This window comes from Heliangelus exortis, chromosome 1 (genome assembly GCF_036169615.1).
Source record: "Heliangelus exortis chromosome 1, bHelExo1.hap1, whole genome shotgun sequence".
NCBI classification, from domain to species: Eukaryota; Metazoa; Chordata; class Aves; order Apodiformes; family Trochilidae; genus Heliangelus; species Heliangelus exortis.
Window position 1 is genome coordinate 165,959,112 of NC_092422.1, and position 20,972 is coordinate 165,980,083.

Genomic DNA, 20,972 nt, shown 5'->3' on the forward strand with positions numbered 1-20,972 from the left:
CTAGTTAAAACTGGAATTTAGCTTTTCCATGTGCTCATCCCCATTGTCGTCTCTATTTAACAAGATAAATCAATTATTCATACAGTTATAGCACAAACATCATTTTCAAAACTTCTGCAAAGCTAATATACTGGGGGGAAAAATACTTGCATATGCTATTGCTCCATAAATATTAGTTTTAATATGTTTGGAGTTAATATTAATATTGATTTCAGAACCTGACTGAAAAGGCTGGACTCCAGCAGTCACAGGCTCAGTCTCCCACTAGGTGGCATAGGAAGAGTCTGTGTGAGAAGAATACATTGTGTTCCCCTATTGTGAAAATGAATTCTTATGTTAAAAGATGAGGGGAATATGGAATGTCTCGAGGACTATTACACACATAGTTTTACAAATATTATTGCACTGAAGTGAGTGGAATTGTTTAGGTCTATTTCAAATTTCACTAAAAAAGGCTATTTTTCATATCAATATTGAGAGTAATCCTCAAAATACTTTGATAAATATTAATGGGTTTAGGCACAAACAATCTTGCTGACTTTTGAAGCTCTGTTTAAGTGAGTATAGTGTATGTTCACAAGGCTGGTAATCTCAGCATCTTCATGTTTTCATATTGTTTTTACTTTGCAACACACACACATACACATTTAATGGATATTTTTCAGTAAGATTTGAGCATCTATTTCTTTAGTCTCTAATATAATCAGAAACCTTAAGATTATAAAACCTACTGACTGCATTACTAACTACTAACTAGAAAAAAAAAAAGAGCAAACAAAAATTATTTTAGATACATCCATTGGATACATAAACAGTCTAAAGGACTGGCTGGGAGCCAGGATGTGGTGTGAAATTATAGACTCATAGAATACTTTTGGTTGGGAAAGGCCTTAAGATCACCAGTTGTTAACCTATCACACTGACAGGTCCACCACTAAACCATGTCCCTGAGCACCACAACTACAAACATCTTTTAAATACTTCCAGGGATGGTGACGCCACTGCTTCCATGGGCAGCCTGTCCCAGTGCCACACAACCCTTTCAGTGAGGAAAATTTTCCTTATGTTCAATCTAAACACTCCATGGTACTGCACTGGGGTCCCACCAAGCACACACCCTGCCTAGGATGCTTCATGTGCCTGTGTTCTTTCTGGCACCTCCCTACTGGTTTCTTTTCTCTGGAAATGCCCAATCCTCTCTGTTTATGCAAAATTAAAGGTCCTATTTTAAATTTATGTGGGTTTTCCTCTGGCTGCCAGAGAGAAACTAGGTTAGAGAAACTACTGGTCACTGTGAGATCTTCACAAAATCTGACTAGTGGATTCGATCAATTCAAGAGAGTAAGAAGTAAGTTGTCAAAGAGCATATTAGAGCTGAATACATGAAAATCATGGTTTCAAAGATAGCACCATGTACTGTCAGGAAAGCATGCACTGATCACATGGATTTATGAGCAAGTAGTAATATGCTCTTTATCTATCTATTGCACATGCTCACACTGTATGGCTTTAGATTCTCATGTGGATCTGCATCTGTAAAGTGGGAAGGTAACTGATGCAGTGCACTGCTGCTACAGCACATTCCTAGGCACACAGAAGACATTAAATTACATTAAGAATAATATTTATATTAATTCAACGCTGAATTGCAAGATTACGATGTAATGTCTGAAAAAAACAGAATAAAAGAGATCCTTACCTCCTAGAGGAGGGCCTATGAGCACAGGGCAACATTCCACAATGGTGACAAGTCCAACTGCACTGGAAAATCTGGCAGCACCAACGAGGTCCATCAATGTCTCAAAAAGAACACTGCTGACCATTCCAAATGCAAACCCAAAAAATACAGCATATATCACCAAGCCAGTGTAATTTGTTGCCAGAGGGCACAAGATATGACAGACACCATTGTAAAAGACAGCGAAACTAAAAAAGTACTGAATCTTTGGCCGGATAAACTTGGAGTTTGCTACAAGTCCCATTGAAGGCCTAGCAAACATGTCTACAAATGCTAAGATAGATAGCAAAAAGGCAGCGGAATATTCATCAATTCCCTTGTGCTTGGCATAGGGAGCCAAGAAAACTATTGGAGCGAAGAAACCTATAAACATAATGACATTCCCTGACAAATAGATTAGAAACCCTCTATGTTTGAAGAGGGACAGATCAAGATATTTATTTATAGTTTGACAAAAAGACTTCTTGTTGTTTTTGTGCAAGGCAGAATCTCCTTTGCCTTTTTCAACATCTTTTTTCACAGGAGGGGCTGTCTTCGGTCCAACAGGTCTCATAAGTGACCCAGCCACACAGCAGTTCAAAAGAAGTCCTCCTAGAATGAGAAAGCTTCCTTTCCAGCCAAATGCATTAAAGAGGAATTGATTGAGAGGTGCCAAAGTGCTCAGAAACACTGGACTTCCAGCCATGGCTAATCCATTAGCAATGGGACGCTTCTTATAGAAATACTTGCCAATCATGGTCAAGGCAGGCTGTAAGTTGAATGCTAAACCCAGACCTAAACAACACATAAAAGACAGTATTATTGAAGACCATACACTGAAAAAAACATATCACACCTCTTGCAAGCTATTTTTAAAATGACCAGTGTTTAATCCAGTGATTCTCAATGAAGACAGAGATCAACTAGTATCAGATTATGAAATAAAGCTTCATTGGTCTCCATGTGTGTTGATGACAAGACTATGTCTTGGTGGCCTTCTGCCATTTCCCCATATAGCACTGCACTAAACCCCAAAACTCTTTGCTGTGTTTTAGCAATGACAGAGATGGGGAACTACCAGAAGAATTATGGTATCGGTGCCTTGACTCACCATTTTATATTTGCTATAATGCAATTCTCCCTTGGCTCATTTCACAGAAGTTATTAAATGTCACCTCAGCTACAATGAGTGCAGGGTATATTTAAATGCATAAATCTCATTTCTTATTTCTAGCTCTCTTTAAGATCAAACTTGTGTACAAAAGTGGAGCTTAAAATGCCTAATTATTTTGAAGCACATTCATCTCCATTCCCCAGGTATGGAAGTCACTGCTTAAGGTGGAAGAGTTCTAGATGACAAACTTGTGAGCAGACCACTGAGCCACATCAGCTGTATGTACAAGCTGAACCTCTAGACCTTTTCTTTGTACTGACATCTAAGCAATGAGGTCTTAATAGGTGTGCATCTGCTGAATGGCACAGGAGAAACCATTCTCTGATAGGCTCATTCTTTGACCTGACTTTATATTTCAGTGAACCCCAAGTTTAGGATATGAAAAAAATAAGAGCTTTAAGAAACAGTCACTGAACAAAGGACATTAATCCCAACATCAAGATGAGCTTGAATATAGTAACATGTATTATCTCATTGATTTAATATCTGTCAGTATTCACCTCACTTGCCTTTTTTATTCTGAGGTTGTAGTTTAAAAAAAAAAAGCAATCAAAAAACCCCACCACTTTTGACAAGGAGTTTATTTAATTTACTTGCTTTATGATGTCTTTAGTTCATTGCCTTAGGCAACACCCAGGCTTTTGATGATATATGAATATGAGACATGGTAAATACAAAAACACTGAAATCTAAGTTGGTATAGTTTTCCGTGAGAGTATATGTATGTACGAGGCTACAGAAAGTTAGTACTAGCTTTTGCATTTTTATTAGAATTCTGCTAGCCTCTGCCATGCTGTTTGAAGTGCAACATGATTGAAAACTAAAAGAATTAATGTGAAATTCTACACAAATGACTGTAATAAGTGCTGTCACAAGCCAATCAATTTTTATACCATAATTACAGTGCAGTGTTGAACAGTACCCACATGCAGCATTTATTGAATAAAATCATCAGTTGTTACTGAAATACCCTAAGAAATAATTTAACATCATACCAGCTAATTTAAAGGATTCAGGTAGCTGAAATGAAACAGAATTTGCTACCTTCTTGGTTTGCATTTGTACAATGCCTTGCACAGTGGGTTTGTGATCAGTGAGGTTCACTGGTAGAACAGTATTAGAAATAATACAATAGAATATAATAATTCCTTTTAAATAGGATTCTTACCTCCAACAACACCGATGCATATATAAAGTTCCAGGACGCTGTTGCAGAAAGAGGAAGCAATCATACCAAAAGAACACAAGATACCTCCTGCTATCATCACAGGCCGGCTACCATATTTATTCACCAAAATGCTGCTTATGGGACCTGTTGGTAGAAAGAAAACACATTAACAGGTAACAGATAATTCCATCATACATGTCTTTGTGTTTAGGGTATGTTGGAAAACTTTATTCTTCCACCTCAGATAAAGTTGAGATGTTGATACTATCTTGTCTTACAAGCACCATGTGAGTTTTCAGACATATGAGCCTGGATGGGGAAATATTGCCTCCATGACAATATAAATATTGATTAGTTATGAAGATGGATCAAAAGATTAAAGACATCAGAGAAGTGAGAGTGTTGTAATTCACAAGAAATCAATACTGAGATTGGTCAATGAAAGTTTTGAAAGTGCAAGGACTGAAAAATTTCAAATGAGACAGATATCAAAAATCGTCTTCACAGAGAGGAAGGAATCTCCTGGCAACCAAACTAGTAATTGATCTTAATCCTATAGCATGTACTGGACTGCTACTTAAAGCTACACATAGACTTAAAAATATTGTGAAATCAGAATGTAAATCTGAAAGCCCCTCAGGCTCAATTTCCCCTACCTCGTGTAGAAAGAAGTGTTAATGTGCACCAAGATGACTACAGGTTGTCTGGGAAAATCTAAGATGTGGTTTAGCATAAAGCCCTATAAACTCTGAAAATATTACTACAGGTCCATTTTTCAGTTTCAACTGCAATTCAGTTTATGGTGTAATTACGTCCATACTAAACAAACAGCTAGTGTGCAATTTAGCATGACATGCATTATATGTTTTTTAAATGACTGTGACTAGAATAGATGGTGTACTACATATCAAGATTAAGAGGTTGTCAAAGCTCTTTAGGTAAACCTGCGTACCATCTGACTGCACTATATTTGGCCTAAACTATTACAAATAGTCTTGCTTTTGCCATGACTAAACCTATCTGATTAAAAATTTTTAAAAAGCCATAATTAAAAATTTCAAATTCAAAATAAAGCAGGCACCTAGAAGAAAGTGGAATGCCAAACTCTGCAGCTGTTTTCATTGCGAATCATTCACTGTATTGGTAACAGTCTCTATCTTTATAAATATCTAAAGGAACAAATACTAGAAGCTCCATAATGTGAAAAAGCCAAATACAACCTAATTTAAAAATGTATTTCCATAAATACAGTGCTATTTTTAGACTCTACGGTATTTCCATAAATACAGTGTTATTTTTAGACTCTACTGTTTAATCACCTTAAAGGTATTAAAGTATTATTATCATTATGGAGGTACTAGAAATGCTAATTACTGCTTTCATATAGACAACAAAAGTCTTAAGGGTATGTCAAATTATCATTTTTTAGCTTAGTTCCTTATAGAAATAAGCTGGTACAATAATATTGCCGTGTGCCTGTCCATGTTGTCTAATGATCTGTGAATCAAGAGGTCAGTTTGAAATTAACTTGATGGGAAAGCAAAGATATGAGTGATATTTAGCTCTCGTGGTTTGTGCATTCCTTAAACAACCTGGGTCACAAGGAGCTTAGGGCAGCATCTGTTTTAAAAAAGGGGTTTCTGTCCAGACATTGCAGATGATGGCCAATACACTCAGCTTTCTACCAGTAAAAGCAATTTATGTTCTTTCCCAGGCAGTTACGTTGTTCAAGGTAGGTAGGGGCACAGAGGATAAACAAGGAGGCTATTTTACTGGGAAGGTAAAGAATGCTCAGGCTGAAGGCATTAGGGTTCATTTTACAGACACATAAAGAGACCAGGCTCTGCTGCTCACCGAAATGCAGCTTAAGCACAGCCACATATTGAAACCAATGGAATTGAAAATCCACAGCATGGACTGGGTCAACAAATATATAACAGACCAGAAATTTATTAAAAGACTTTAAATCACATATGAAGCACTAAAACATTTTGCTGACAGCTTGTATTATGAGATACTTTCCACTTCTTATTTCTGTTTGGAGGGAGCCACTAAGGAGCACAGTGATGAGGTGGGGTTTCTCCTTTGAGGCTATATGGAGAAAGCAGTGAAACATTAAGGATGGACAAAATACACTACAAACAATTCCCAAGCATATCATGCTTCTGTCTTATCAAACTCGTTCTCTCATAACTATATAGAACTATAACTTAAATCACATTTTTTTAAAGAAAAAATTACTGTAGATATATGTTGGGACAATCCATACTTTGGCTCATGTATGAATCAGAAAGAATGCTCCTTTGCAAAACATGAACAATTCAAATATATCCTCTGGGTCAAAAAAGCCCCTTTTAACTGCAACTCTTGGTTTAACTCAGAGCTAGAAGTTCCATCCCTATATAAATTAACACTTATATTTTTTAAAATATATTAAATTTAGTTTTTGGAAAATAAAGGTTTCATTTTTTATGTGTTAAACAGAGGAACAGTATTTCACTTCAAATATATGAAAATAGTAACTTTTAAAATTATTTTCTTTGTCATGTCATCAGAAGGAAGTATTTACAAAATTGTAAATGAAAAATTTGTGTTGCATTTGTTAACTTTCTGATCTCCCCCCAAATTACTGCTGTAGTTTGTTGCCTTCCTGTAGTCTTACTTAAAATTCTCCTTTTCTGATCTTTAGAAAGCAATGTAGATAGGAGACACTATAGCAATGCCTCACTGCAAATATTCTACCATACTATTTAGAGATTTATTCACTACATGCAGCATCTTGAATTGTATCCTTGCAAAAATACTTATGATGTGGGTAGACCTGTTAGCAATCTGCTTCTTTTCTCATTAAACAAAGTGTGAAAAGTGAGGAATGGCATTCAAATAGTCTGTTGTGCAATATTGCTATAGTGTTTGAATTTTAAATAAAACTATGGATCAAAAAGACAGCATCACACGGCACTGACAGTTTTCCAACCATAATCAAGGACAAAGATGAGCTTTGCTGTAATATTCACCCCCAAAGAGTATTGACTGTGATAATCATATTCTTTAACACTGTTCCAGCTTCCTTATTAGGAGCAAGAAGACTGGTCCTCTGGATCTTAACTGTAGCAATGCCACCTTCACCTACAAGGCCTGCTACACAGAGCCTAAATATGGATGCACTAATTTAGGGAGGTAATGGATGAAGACACTGGAGACAAAATGATGAAGACCTCAAACAAAACTGTCTGATGGGTCATACTTTCAAGTGAATCTAAATCTGGAACATATTAGGAATTTAAATTTCCTTTAAGCAGAGTATTATCTTTGAAATGTTTTCCTTAAGTTAATCATGTGTATTTACCACCACAGTTCCATTTTTTTGTGGGCCTTCTATTAGTATATTCCAGTATTGATTTAAAATTTGTGCATGTGGAAAATATTAATTTTTCTATAACCCACAGAGTGAGATTAAGCTTACTCCCTAAACTACCTAGGAACATTTCCAATATGATTAATAGGTTCAACATTTTCTTGTGACAACTGTGTATATGCTTGGGTTTGCAGTCTCATAAAATAATGCATATTCATACCTTAATATATATGAATCTACATAAATTCCAGTTGTTTGTCTAACATCATATGTTTTATAGCCATGCATGTATTTCTAACAGCTAACATCTAACAGCTTCAACAATTATTTAAGCAATGCTTACATGCCAGCATGTATCTGTATTCCTTGCATATTTTTTCTTTTTAGCAGAAGGAAGATTAAGCTGTTTAAGTATTGTAACACTGCCAAAATCATGCTATACATTAATACACATTAATGCACATTAATGCACTAAAGCACTCCTGAATCTCTGAGTCTACTTTCCCAAAGCCTGAAGTAACTACACAGCAGATGTTAAGTCAGGAGGCCCACAAGAATACTTACTCTGATCTCTCCCTTAGCACTTTGAAACCATCAGCCACAAAAGACTATCCACTCCCTAAACGAAATTTCAGACCATTATCATAATATGTTAACAGTCTCCTGGCTGTATTTTTGTTTTATATCTTTCTGTTTGAGGCAAATTACCAGACTGTGAGAAGGAATAAGCAGAACTGTAACTGGTGCCACTGAAGAACATTTTCAGAAAGGGCTGTGCAGCAGGAAATAAACACTTTAGAAGACAACAAGAAAAAAATAGCAGCTTTTCACTTTTTTTTTTTTTTTTTTTCACATGCCAAAGGAAAAGATTGCAGAGCTATTTGAGTTATGTGAGAAGAGACTTGGGAGCTCTTTATGATCTTTTATACAAAGCAAATAAAAATGTGACACCTACAATTTGTTTTGATGGCTCAGCAGAACATTCACTTTTGCACATCTGTATTGTGCAAAATGTGAGGATAAAGATGCTTTGCTGGTCTTCAGTGAGTACCAAGACCTCTTGGAAGCAATATATTGCTTACAAATGAGATTAAATGCTTCTTATAACTTTTGTCTTTCCATATTTGCCTTCCACATTCACCTTTTCAATCACCATTTTAATCTTCTCTTAAGCCATGCTGTTGTAAATGAAGAGCTACAAAAACCCCTACTTAACTGAATAAGTAGACATAAAAAAGCATATGTTTGAATAAATAATAACTCTTTTCCCCTAAGAAGATGTTTATTGTACTAATACAGTTTAAACATAACTCAGACTCCGAAGTTGCTTTTTAATGAAATGTATTGTTCACTATTCTTGTGGAATGAGTAAAGGAGTAAAGGGTTCAAACTATGCACTATAAATTTAATAGTTTTTCCAATATCGTTACATCCTCAGAGATACACACATACTCATATAAACACATCCATCAATTTATTTTCTTTTTTCAGCCCTAAAAAGATATATACTACCAAAAATTATGTAACTCTGGACAAAATGCAACGACTTACATCTAGTATCTCTAAAAGCATACAAATTAGAAAACACTATTTCCATTTCATAATACCTTGAGGTAATAGTACATGCAGATCAGTTTTAAGGCCATGAAATAGAATAAAGGAAGATTTATTTGGCATAAAATCTATCTCTTGCACAGCTCTCAGGTAGAATAACATTTATAAGTCTAAACACATTAGGCACACTCCATTAATTTATAAGAAGAACAGAATCTAGGACACTAGAATTCTCACTGCCTTTTCTCTTTCGCATCATTTTTTTCTTGCCAAAATGAAAAGAAAAAAAAAATATATATATATATTTAGTTTAGACAGTTCTCCTGTAAATAGACAGCACTTTCTGTGAGGGATCAAAAGATGTTCTGCAACTTAAATGTGTAATAACTATTCAGAATGGTTACAACAGAAGGGATTGGCTTGAAGCAGTATCAAACTGTAGTAATTTTCTTTTATGTTTATAAAGAGGTCATCTTTGGGTCTACTCTGTATTTATATTCACCATAGGAATTAAATTTTCTTTCATTTAACCTAGGTTTTAGTATTTAATTTATTTGTCCTGGTTTGATTTCTCGCTGCTCTCATACAGTGATTTAATGGAAGATCATTCACATCTGTAAATTGGTTCACATACAGACAGTGCACTTGTGCTTTTATTTTGTTACCTGCATTATTTTTAATATGGAGCAAGAGAAGAACCTTCTTGACATAAGGGTAATTTTTAAAGCATATATTGAAAATGCCATATAGTGTTTATAATGTCATTGATCCAAAGAAACCTAAAATGACTCAGTCTGAGCAATATGACATTTGTTTCAATCAAGTGAATTGCTGAAAGAATTTGAAAAGAAATGTAATAATAATATTTCAAGTTGCACTAATGCAATATTGTAGATTGCATCTTGCCAAGTGATTTAAACACAAGTACATTTTCAGCCATCTAGTCTGCAGAATCAATGCAGCTATCTTACCAGTCCAGCTTTATTTTTTTATTTCTGTTTTCTACAAGGCTGGAAATACCCAAGGAGCTCCAAGAATTAACAATAGGATAAACTGCGTGCTTATATAATTCAGACTTTTTCTTCTTCTTCTTTTTTTCCCTTTGTTTCTCTTCTTTTTTCTTTCAGGAGCTGATTTGCTGTTTGACAAAGAATCCTCAACATTGTGTAAAAGTAGTGCCTTGTCTTTCACTTTAAAACAACTCCTTCAACCACAAATGATTTAAGCCATTAGAATATTATTTCTAGTATCCAGAGGAAATGAAACTGAAAATTGATTGTGATCATATTTAAAACTTCCATATTTGGAAGTTGGAAAACATTTTGAAAATATGCTGCTTTTCATAGAATGGCTCAGGTTGGAAGGGAACTTAAGAGATCATCTATTTCAACCTTCCTTGCATGGGCAGGGACACCTGTCAACTAGACCAGGCTGCTCAAAGCCCCATCCAGCCTGGCCTTGAACACCTTCAGGGAGAGGCCATTCACAACTTCTCTGGGAAATCTGTTCCAAAGTCTCACCACCCTCATACTGAAGAACTTCTTCCTAACATTTGCTCAACCAGGACTAAGTGAAAGTACTGAGATTTCTGTGACAGTCTTCTGTCTAGTTTAAATATTTTTGGCTAAATACTTTTAGTACTTTTGAATAGGCATTTAGAGAAAGCAGACAAAAAAAATCAAAAAAAGTAATGATTAATTTGGAAATATTAAAATGTCATGTAATTATTTTTGTCTTACATTTTTTATCACACTTCTGGGCATGCAAACCTGTGATTCTGACATACGCTCAGTGTTTGTGTAGCATCTATGAATCTAGTGTAGTTCAACAATTATTAGAAAGCTTCTTCTACAGTTTCTCTGTGCATTTGGCTGTATTTTTTTTTCCCATTTCAAATCATATTTACAACTGGCTGCACTGATTTCATCAACCCTGATAATATAGTAACCCTGACAGAAACTAAAGAGAAAAAAAAATGCTCATGCAATAAATATCATCTAAAAGAACTGGCCAGCACTGAGTTAGGGTCACTAAACTATGAGTTCAGATAGCTCAGCAGCTGAAAGCACAGGATGCTGGGCAGTAAGCACTGGGTCGTTCAAGCATCCATCACACTTTGCTCCTCTAACTTCCCCTCCTCTAACGACATTTCCTCAGTGTCATTACCTTGAATGCACATTCTCAGTTCTGTCCCGAAGGATCCTTGGATTCTATTAAGTTTCTGTCTTTTGATTACTAATGAGGATTAATTTGACCTTCAGGTGTTCATTAGGACTTCTATAAGAAATACAGTGATCATGTGCGTGGCAACCCATAGGAGTCTGGCTGATGGCAGAGCACTTCAGACACACTGGCTGCTTCTTCATGCTTCCTCCACCCAAAAGATTGATGCTGATAATTTTGAACTGATGTGCTTAAGTCCTTAAGTCAGAAACACATATGTCTGGCTGCAAATATGAGCTGCCTTTTCCCTGAAATGCTCAGAAGAAACAAAATACATGATCAGTGGTGGGGCTTACTCTAAATGTATTGTTTGCTTTTATGTAGAAATGAGTGGTCCTTGAGCTGTTTGATGGGGTTTTTTTGTTTGTTTGTTTGTTTTGGGGTTTGTTTTTTTTTTCCAGTGATGCATCAAAGACATGAACCAAGAGCTTTATATATTTTGATTGCATCTATTGGTTTTCTTATCTTTTTTTTTTCTTGTTTGCTAGGATGTGAATATATATGGAGTTAAGGACAACATAATTTAGAGAACAACTTCAACTTAGCAAAATATTCTATGAAATTAAAAAATTGGGAAATTGCTCAGCTCTTGATCAAGAAGCAGCTATGATGATAATTACTTACATGAATACAAATCAATGCTTTATTTAATTGTCTTTTGCATGCTCTGCCACAGATTTTTTTTCATGAAAAGCTAGAACACTTGCTCACAAAGCAGAAGACTATAATACGGTTTATGACATTTCATTAGAAATTTAAAAAATGAAATTTCATACTATCAGATATAAGGAATAAAATAGAAAATGAGAGTAATTCTGTGAGCTGCTGAACACTCAGCAGTTTTCAGAAATATTTATGGTCACTGACTACAAAAAAAATTTTATCCCAAAATTAATTGCTCAAGTTTCACATTGACACATTTATCATGAAATTAAGCCAGATGCAGCAAAAAACATCAGCATTTTTAAAAAATTTCCTAATATTTGTATTCCTGTTACCTTCAGTATAACTGAATAAAGTGAAGATCTTTGCAAAAAAATAGTCTTTCAACTTGAAAAAAGGCAAGAAACAAGAAAGCTAAAGATGAGATGGAACCAAAGCACGTAGAAGAGAGATGAATATAAATAGAGACACTGCAACACGAGACACACATTTTTCACAAAGTGGCCTGCATGCCTCTGGAACAGGGATAGCAGAAAATGGCATAAGCACATGATAGGTGCATTGCCAATGGTCTTCTAAGAAAAATGCTTTTCTTCCCAGAATACTGATGCAACTAGCTTGTAGTTTAAGCAGTTCATGTCATGTGTGTCTCAAGGTGCAGATTAGAAAATTTAGTGGTAAATATGATCCACTCGGAGGAATTAATGAAAGTTTCCTGCAGAAGACAATCAATTTTTAAAGCTTAGTATTTAGAATTAATTAATTCCTCAGGACTTCAGGAATCATGATTCTAGATTTAAAACACCTTTTAATATCTAAAAATATGTTGGGGAATTCATTTAAATAATATTACTGTTGACATATACAATGTGCTATTAAATGCTACTTACTAATTTATAATCCTCTGGAAAGATCATAGCAATAATAATACTAATATGTAAATACTAATAAATATAATTTTTATAGCAGTAGTCAACTTGGAGGTATTAATAATAAACGTCACTAAATTTATATCCTTTTAAGGGTTTCATCGAGAATTTCAGAAGGCTTGAAAATATTTAGTGGTTTTTTCCAGAGACCTCATCCTTGAAATATTATGCATTCATCTCCATGCCTGATCTGGTCTCTCTGGATGGTTATAGTTCAGTTTGGTAATATATGTGTTAAAGCATTTATACTGAAAGAAGCATCAAATTTATGAAAAGATTGAAATAAATCCTACCTAATATGTCTGCTTTTAGGGAACCAAGGAAAAATATTAATCCAAAACTACAGGTTCTTTTATAGCTATCTAGTATCTCTACTGGGCTTTTTTTATATCTTAAAGATACTCTTACTAAAAAAAACCAACCTGCTATGATGAGATACACACTATATTTATACAAACACACACAAAAACAAACACAAAAAACCCCACCATTTTCCACATCTGATTGCTGGGTTTCTAATGATATAAACGAGTTGCTTTTTCTTGGGATAACAGAAAGTAGCAATCTCATTTATAAGTAATTTTCACCAGAAAACTTCTAAATTCACTTTTTAAAGTTCAAATATGTAACTGAAGAAGACTTAACATTTAGTACTTTGTGTGTTGCCAAAGCAGATTACAGTTTTCACCTATAAAAGTAGCTCACTTACTGCTTGAACCAGACTGCCAGAAAAAATTCTGTATTTTCTTCTGTTAAAAAGGGAGGGGGGGTGTTCTGTATTGTTGCAGATGATAGAAAAGAAAGCAGAGGTTACAGCATACCATTGTCACAGGTAAAATTATAGTAACTTGAAAATAAGAGATAAATTGTTAACCTCAGAGTTATTGTTAGGGAAAAAAAAAGCCACAAAACCCCAATGCTTGTAGATACCTGTTTTAATTCCTCATAAGCCTTTTCCTAAACTTTGTTACTAACTAGTTAAAAATATTTCCTTTTTCTTCCTTCCTCTTTGAGAAATGGCTGCCTTTTCTACAAATCTATGTATGCACGTGTGAACGCAATATTCAAAAATGTTCATTATTCATCACTTCTTATTTATTACTCCCTATTGTCAGTCATTGTCTTTATACACCTTCTTAAAAATCTGTGCCTACTTTTCCTGGCAGCAGAACAATAATTTGTCATTTGGAAGCCTAGCAGGAATAAGATAGAGAAAGAAGTCATAGCAAACACTTTCAGAAGACCTAGCATAGGCTACTTAGTTGTTCTTTTGAAAGTAGGATATACTCTCTGCACTCAAATAATTATATTTTTCAGACAATGCATTCACTGTGAAAAATTCAGCCAACTTCAGTTAAGATTAATATTGTCATTTGGATTTCTATGTCTTCTGCCAATTGCCTATCATATTAATGTTCATACAATATTCCATTTTTGCCCTGCACATCATTCTGCAGCTTATTTGTTTTCTTCCAGAATAATATTATAACAAACTCAGCCTGGAAATGATTCCTCATATATTGATACAGGCAATAATATGCCATTTCAGAGAAAGCACAAGCTTCTTTCTACTTGCTCCTTTATCATATTCCCTTCTGGTCTCAATTCAGCACTGTATAATTAAACTTCAACTTGAAAATACTCAGTCTGCTACTTATGATGTTTCTGTGGACCACTTACTGTGAATTATGGATCATGAGTAGATCATTAAATATCATCTACATATTCAGAATATACATAAGGAGAAGTATAAATCTGGATGTGTCCTGAGACCTTTAGGTCATTGCCAATAACTTTGTAAGATTATTTCTAAACCCATTTGCTATTTAACACATATGTATGTGCTTTATAGAGAAATCTTTTAATCATTTTTTTCATTATTATTCATTGTTATTCATTATTATTGTATTTTTCATTATATCCAATAAAGTGCATATGGTGATTGTCAGTGGTAACAATTAGAGTTTAAGAGGGGGAATTTCCCAAATGCCTTTGCAGCACATAAATCAGAACATGTCTGAAAAGCTACATAAGGGAAAAGTATGTGAATAGTATTTAGTTCACAACAGTACTTGTGGGAGTGGGAGCAGAAAGGGAAAAGGAAAGAAGTGGAAGGGAATTTGTATTTCAAAGGACTCATACAAAATGGGAACTCAGTATTCTTATTAGGTTTTAGCACCTAAGATATTTAGAGTTTTATTGTGCAGACAATGGTACTGTACAAATGGGATCATAGCAGCTATAGAAATTGTATTTTTTCCAGTGTTTTGCTAAAGGGGAGAGTAGGAAAGGAGAGTAGGAAAATGGGGTGGGGGGAGGAGGGAGACACATTCAATTGTGAATTACAAGTGAGAATCTTTGGGGGGGGTTGTTTGTGCCTTTTTTCCTCTTTTCATAGACATGAAAAAATAACACATGTACTGAGAAAATCTGTTTGATCATAGAATGACATGTAAAGGTAACAGTGAATATTTTGTCTTCCAGGTCAAAAAGACTAAAAGTAGTATAAACTGCTCAATCACTAAAAACCTGAAGAAAAAAAATCAAAACTAGAGTAAGGAAAATCCAAAGTTACAAAATATTATCCTCTTGATCAAGAGGATTTATGTAATTTTTTCCATCTTTCAATGCATTCCTTTATTTTAGCTGTACTTGAATCAGTAGTCTTTGTTACACTCTAGAGCAAGCAGATCTTGTGGAGTCAACTTAGTGAATGGGTCTAGGATTCTGAAAATCGTCCACAGAACATTCTCCAAATTACTTAAATTTTAGACAACCCACATTTAACTGCTTTTCAAAAATAATAATCTTCAGGATAACATTTTCTAATTAAGCAATAATTCAAGGATGAATTCTAAACTCTTTTCATTCTTTTTTCCTGACTTCTCTCTAGACTTTTACAGAAGTGCAGATGCTTGAGGAAAACACTCATGCAATGAATTGACAGAAAAATCAGATAAGTTTTTTACATTAGCTGAGCAAATGTCAGCTTATCCTTGCATATCCCATACTCACCTCACGTATATTTTGTCATCCAATTTGAATTTGTCATCAATTTGACACTTTTAGATTTCCATCTACAATGGAAAGAGCTTTTCCTGATGGGTCTTTCAAATTTTTAGATGGTTCCTATGTATAGTCATATATTATTTCTTTTGTGAAGGCAACAAATACATTTTCAATCAAAACACAGTCACTTTCTTTAATGAGGAAAGTATGTCTTCTCCTATGAAAACAGTATTTCATAAAATATGTATAAGTAAGGAGTGAAAGAATCAAGAAAATTAGTAGAGGAAGCCTGGGACATAAGCAATGGAAAAGGAATATATTATCAGGGGGCTGTGAAAAGGTCTTTGTAGAATTTGTAGTTTTCCTGCACTAGAGAGGAAAGAACATATATAATATTCTTTGTACAGTTCCTTTGTAACAGCAAAAGATAAATTTCCATAGACAAGCTCTTCTGAAAATAGGGGGTACAGAGAAACGGGGGAAGTCTAGATCAGGTCTGTTTACAGGACCAAAGAATATTTGAGATCTGATGCAAAAAACAACATGGAGTGGCCTAGTGCCATCTTACTGCGTTTGAAGATATTTGTGTGGCTTTTGAATCAGGCATATGTGTGAAGTGTGAAGAAATAAAACAACCCACCACTGGCAGAAAACTTATTCTTCACTGACTAATGTCAAGCAGCTTAATTCTAAAGATTGTGATGCGTCATAAATTCAAAATAAATTAGTGCCCATTAAAATACAGGCTCCTCATTATTTGTATTACAGATGTTGCCTAAATATCATGCATTTATGGAGCCACCATTCATCTAAGGAGTAATGTTGACATTCTTCAGCCAGAACATATTAAAATAATCTGATGAAATATACCCGCTTCTGCAAGGATTTAACATATGGGTCTGTGAGGAGAATATTACTTAGATTTACTAATGAAAGAATTATTTTCTTCCCACAGGAGGATCTATGTTTCTTTACTAAGTTTTAATACATCTTACTGAAAAGCAATTGCTTAGAAAGCTGACTGATCTAGGCAAAATTAATATCAAGGCCTTGTCAGTAAATTTTTTATATAACAACAGGAGAAATGATTCAGTAGGACTTCTGTGATACAATTTGTTCTTGTCTTAATCCCATATACTGCTTCAGCGCTGCTCCTCTGAGCATAGGGTCAAGTGCTTGGCACTCAGGTAACTGTTTACATTTGAGTAAGTAAATATGAAAAGCTTGTAAATCACAATGATAATGTTTTATATAACCTTTGCACAGAGATAAACTATGATGCTGTGTGAAAGACAAGAGAATCACTCCCACATGTATTATCTCTGTGACATGCTATTTGATTTCTAAAGAACAAGACATAAAATCAGAGTAAGTATTGCATGAAACATTCTTATGCTTTAGCATTCATTCTATTCTCAAGTTGACATAAAAAATCCAAGTGTCAGAATTTTCAGCTCAGAATTAAAAGTCTTTGAATAAGTCACTCTGAAATACCTCAAATGTATTCTGTCATACAAATAAAGAAATAAAAAATATAACTAGCTGGTGTTCCCATGATATAACTTGTCCTCTTAGCTTTTCAAAATAATTGCAAACATTTTGTCCCCGGTCATTTGGTATGATATTGCATTTCATTACCAAACAATCTCAGAAATATACAGCTCTAGAGTTACTAATTTAGTAAAAGCCAAATAGCTGGACTGTGTTGCTTATGATTGCATATGGAACCACATAACACTCACTAGACCTCAGTAATTGTCCCATCATATTCTGGCAGGTGTAAGCCTTTAGTACTTCTTCAAATCCATGCCATACGAGAGGGGGGGGTGTCAAATTTTTTTTTTTTTTTTTTTTTTTTATAAATATATATATTCTGTACCTTCCTATGACAACTGTGTTAATCAGGAATTACTATGCAGACTATTGGACCCTTACAGCCACCTCTAATGTAGACTGCATTTTCTTCTCACGTGAGAATCACACAGTTTCAGGTCACTACATGGAAGTGTTTCATTACATAGTTTCAGTGAATAATCAGAACAACAGTTAAAGTCACAGGGTCTGATTCTTCACCCTTCAGTGCCTTTTGCAGAACTGGAACTCTATGGAAGCCAATAAACTAAAATTGAAGTTAGAAGGCTCATACTTAATGCCAAATTGCACTGTATTCTTAGATTTTTCTTTTTTATTTAGGAAGCAGAGATAAGTTCACTGAGAAATAAGTCAAAAGTTTAAGCAAATGATTACTTAAAGTGAATTCTGCCAGTTTTGCTCAAATACTGTGGATCCTCAAACCTAATCTTCTATAGTTTATTTATATTTTATTTTGGCAAAAAGACATGAAACATTTATGAATAATGTCTTTTAAAGGTTAATATAAATGAAAATAATATTTTAATGAGATCCCCTGGGAGCATTTAAGTCAGTGATTGTATACTGTCAAGAAATCTTGATGTTACAAACACCTATGGATAACTATTTGCATAAACGTATAAACATGTTTACATGTTGACATTAACCAGGTGAAAAATCTATTCATTTAAAATTAAGCACTCACTGCACGATTAGCACCATGGTGCTTATATTTGGAATGGAGCCCCAGGCAGTTATTTAACATGTCTCTGATAAGAGCACCACATCATCAGTGAAAACTGGTGTTCATCACTATGTATAGCAATGGATCTGTTGTAAGGTTTCCTACTGTCACTTTTTATTTTTTTCCAGTGTCACTTGTCAAACTGTGACTATAGAAAAATTGGCTATAAACTTAAAGAAAACTGGCAAACTCTCCATATGCAGCATATGACCTAAAGTTCTTTATCAATAATGTCACTACTTTATTTTAAATCTTTAATTTTACTGCCTTTTGCTGGGCAGATGTCCAGGTAAACTAACGAAATAACTAACTAAGTAACTAAATAAAAACTTTATTTCACCATATCTAATGTCATGCTGCTTCTCACCAGATTTATAGCCTTATGTTCCTTAATTATATGTTTCATAGTACAGTTGTAGAGTTTTGGTTTCTTATACATTGACTATCTCCTGCAAAGACAGTCTTTAAAACCTACTGGATTTTGTTTATTTACTTGCTGCTTTGGTAATTTTTCTGATTAGGCAAATAACAACAGATTCAACTCCTTAATTACACACTTAGCAATGTCACAATAAGGAGGGATCAATTCTGCCATTTTGGTATAAACCAGTAATTCAAACAGGTTAGAACAGAACTGCTCTTGAAGCTTTTCTGAGTAAAATTTGACTTCCAAGGACACAAGATTACTCTGCCTTCTCGGGAAGGCCAAACAGGACACCTGTCATCTTCTCTTGTGTCAGTTCTATCCTGACAGCCATTGTAGAGCCCTTGGGAAGTCCTGACAATAAATTATACCTTACGATGTAAAAAATAACAAGATAAAGGCTGGGACACATCTGCAAATCTAGAAGCAGCACGTGCAGAACATAGAAGCTCATTCTTGTAACAGAAGAAAAAAATTCAGTCATATAAGTTCTACTCTTGGAAGGGCAAAGGAGTCCTCCATAGGAGAGCAGTATGAGTAAAGTTTGTACCATGATGAAATCAGTGCCAGATGATACTGAAAGGAAAGTGTTTGGAGACCTTGTTACAAAGAGGATGAATTGTATTCAACTTCCAAACCATTCACAGAACGGAAGAAAACATAACAGACTCATCAACTTCTATCAGCTTATAATCAGCTACAAATGAATGCAAACCTTGTCACTTATTAAACAAACCAGTTTTCTCCCAGTTGTGTTTTCTTCTAAGCTGGTGTTGGAAGGGAAAATATGGGTATGAGGAAAGTCACTGCAAGATTACAGAAGATTTACACGCTAACAGGTAATCTTAAAATTACCGGGTATTTTTAATAGTATCAAAACCAGTGCAACTGAGTCAGTGTCACTCAAATGTGGGAGAATTACAATGAAAATATAATGTATATAGGGAAATGATCATCTAGGATAGCATTACCTCAGATTTGTGCAAAGGAGACATCTGAACTCCTTTTGTAGATTCCTTTATCACTTAAAAGCAAGAGAAGCCTTCCTAATTCATTATTAATTTGATGTGTTCTGGGCATTTAACTTATGAAGGGATGAATCAGAAATTTTTGGTTCTATTAACTGACAACAGAAGATGTCTAGACAACTGGATCAGATGTAGGTTCCTATGCTGAGGAAGACGAAACACATCAGTCCTGTCCATATTATTTCTAGTTCATATTTTTGAAAAACTGTAAGGGTAGCTCTACTTCCTTCAAAGTTTTCTAAATGTCAAAGCACCTATCATTAAGTATTTCAAAGTGGTAGACATAGAAAACCAAACAGAGCCCATGTTCCAAATCATGGGTGGGAAAGTGGTGCAAGAAGTGTTTGAACTAGATGGGGAAATCAATGTCTTATTTCAAAATATAGTCTCCTATTTCAATCACAATCTTTTGCTCGGTTGTCTACTCACAATAAAACTGCAGTGAAAATGCTTAATTATTAATTGACAAGTGAAAAAAGAACTGTGGAAAAGAAAGGAAGAAAAGCAAGCTTTTATTTTGTTGGTAGGCACCAAAAAACATACATTACCAATTAAAGCTGCAGTTATTTGTGCTTTTTGATATACATTATCTTAATAGAATATCACTGTGAGATGAAATGGTTCTCACTGATCAAAAAGGCTTCATGCATTCATCTATATGTGTTGTATGTGATCTTTGGAAAAATTTACAAAACCAGTTAATCAACTAAAAAAATGTTTAAAGTAATATTAAAAGACCATTTAGAACAACTTTATTCTTTCATTTCTGCAGTTCCTCTGGCATAAACATAAACTTGTCACTAAGCCTTTGGTCCACTTAACTGTTAATGATTACAGATCTACATATCTTTATAAGTCATAGTAAAATCTCAGCTGTTGCCATTTGATACTGGCTTAGAATATCTTCTTAACATACCAGTGCAACTCTGTTTCCCTTGAATATACCCTTCAAAATAAACAAGGGAATAGTTCTTAGACATTCCAAAACAATGGACCAGTAAAATTCTATAATAAGTTCTTTGTAAAATGCTGCGTTTATTATTTCATTTGAAGTGCTGGTGTGACTACAATGGTATACGCAGACTTTTCCTTCCCCACAGCATTTCTCTGGTATCTGCCTAAATATCTC

At 34.5% G+C, this 20,972-nt stretch overlaps 1 protein-coding gene across 3 annotated transcripts in view; it reads right to left on the bottom strand.

The window, feature by feature from the left end:
• The window catches only part of SLC16A7 (solute carrier family 16 member 7), an 84,655-nt gene that overhangs the window by 8,383 nt on the left and 55,300 nt on the right, over window positions 1-20,972 (bottom strand). For all 3 annotated transcript variants that reach the window (XM_071733517.1, XM_071733518.1, XM_071733519.1), the window contains exons 3-4: window positions 4,060-4,203; window positions 1,700-2,512 (exon numbers count right to left, since the gene is read on the bottom strand). In XM_071733517.1, coding sequence (XP_071589618.1) covers window positions 1,700-2,512; window positions 4,060-4,203 — 957 coding nt within the window. The remainder of the gene's footprint in view (window positions 1-1,699; window positions 2,513-4,059; window positions 4,204-20,972) is intronic.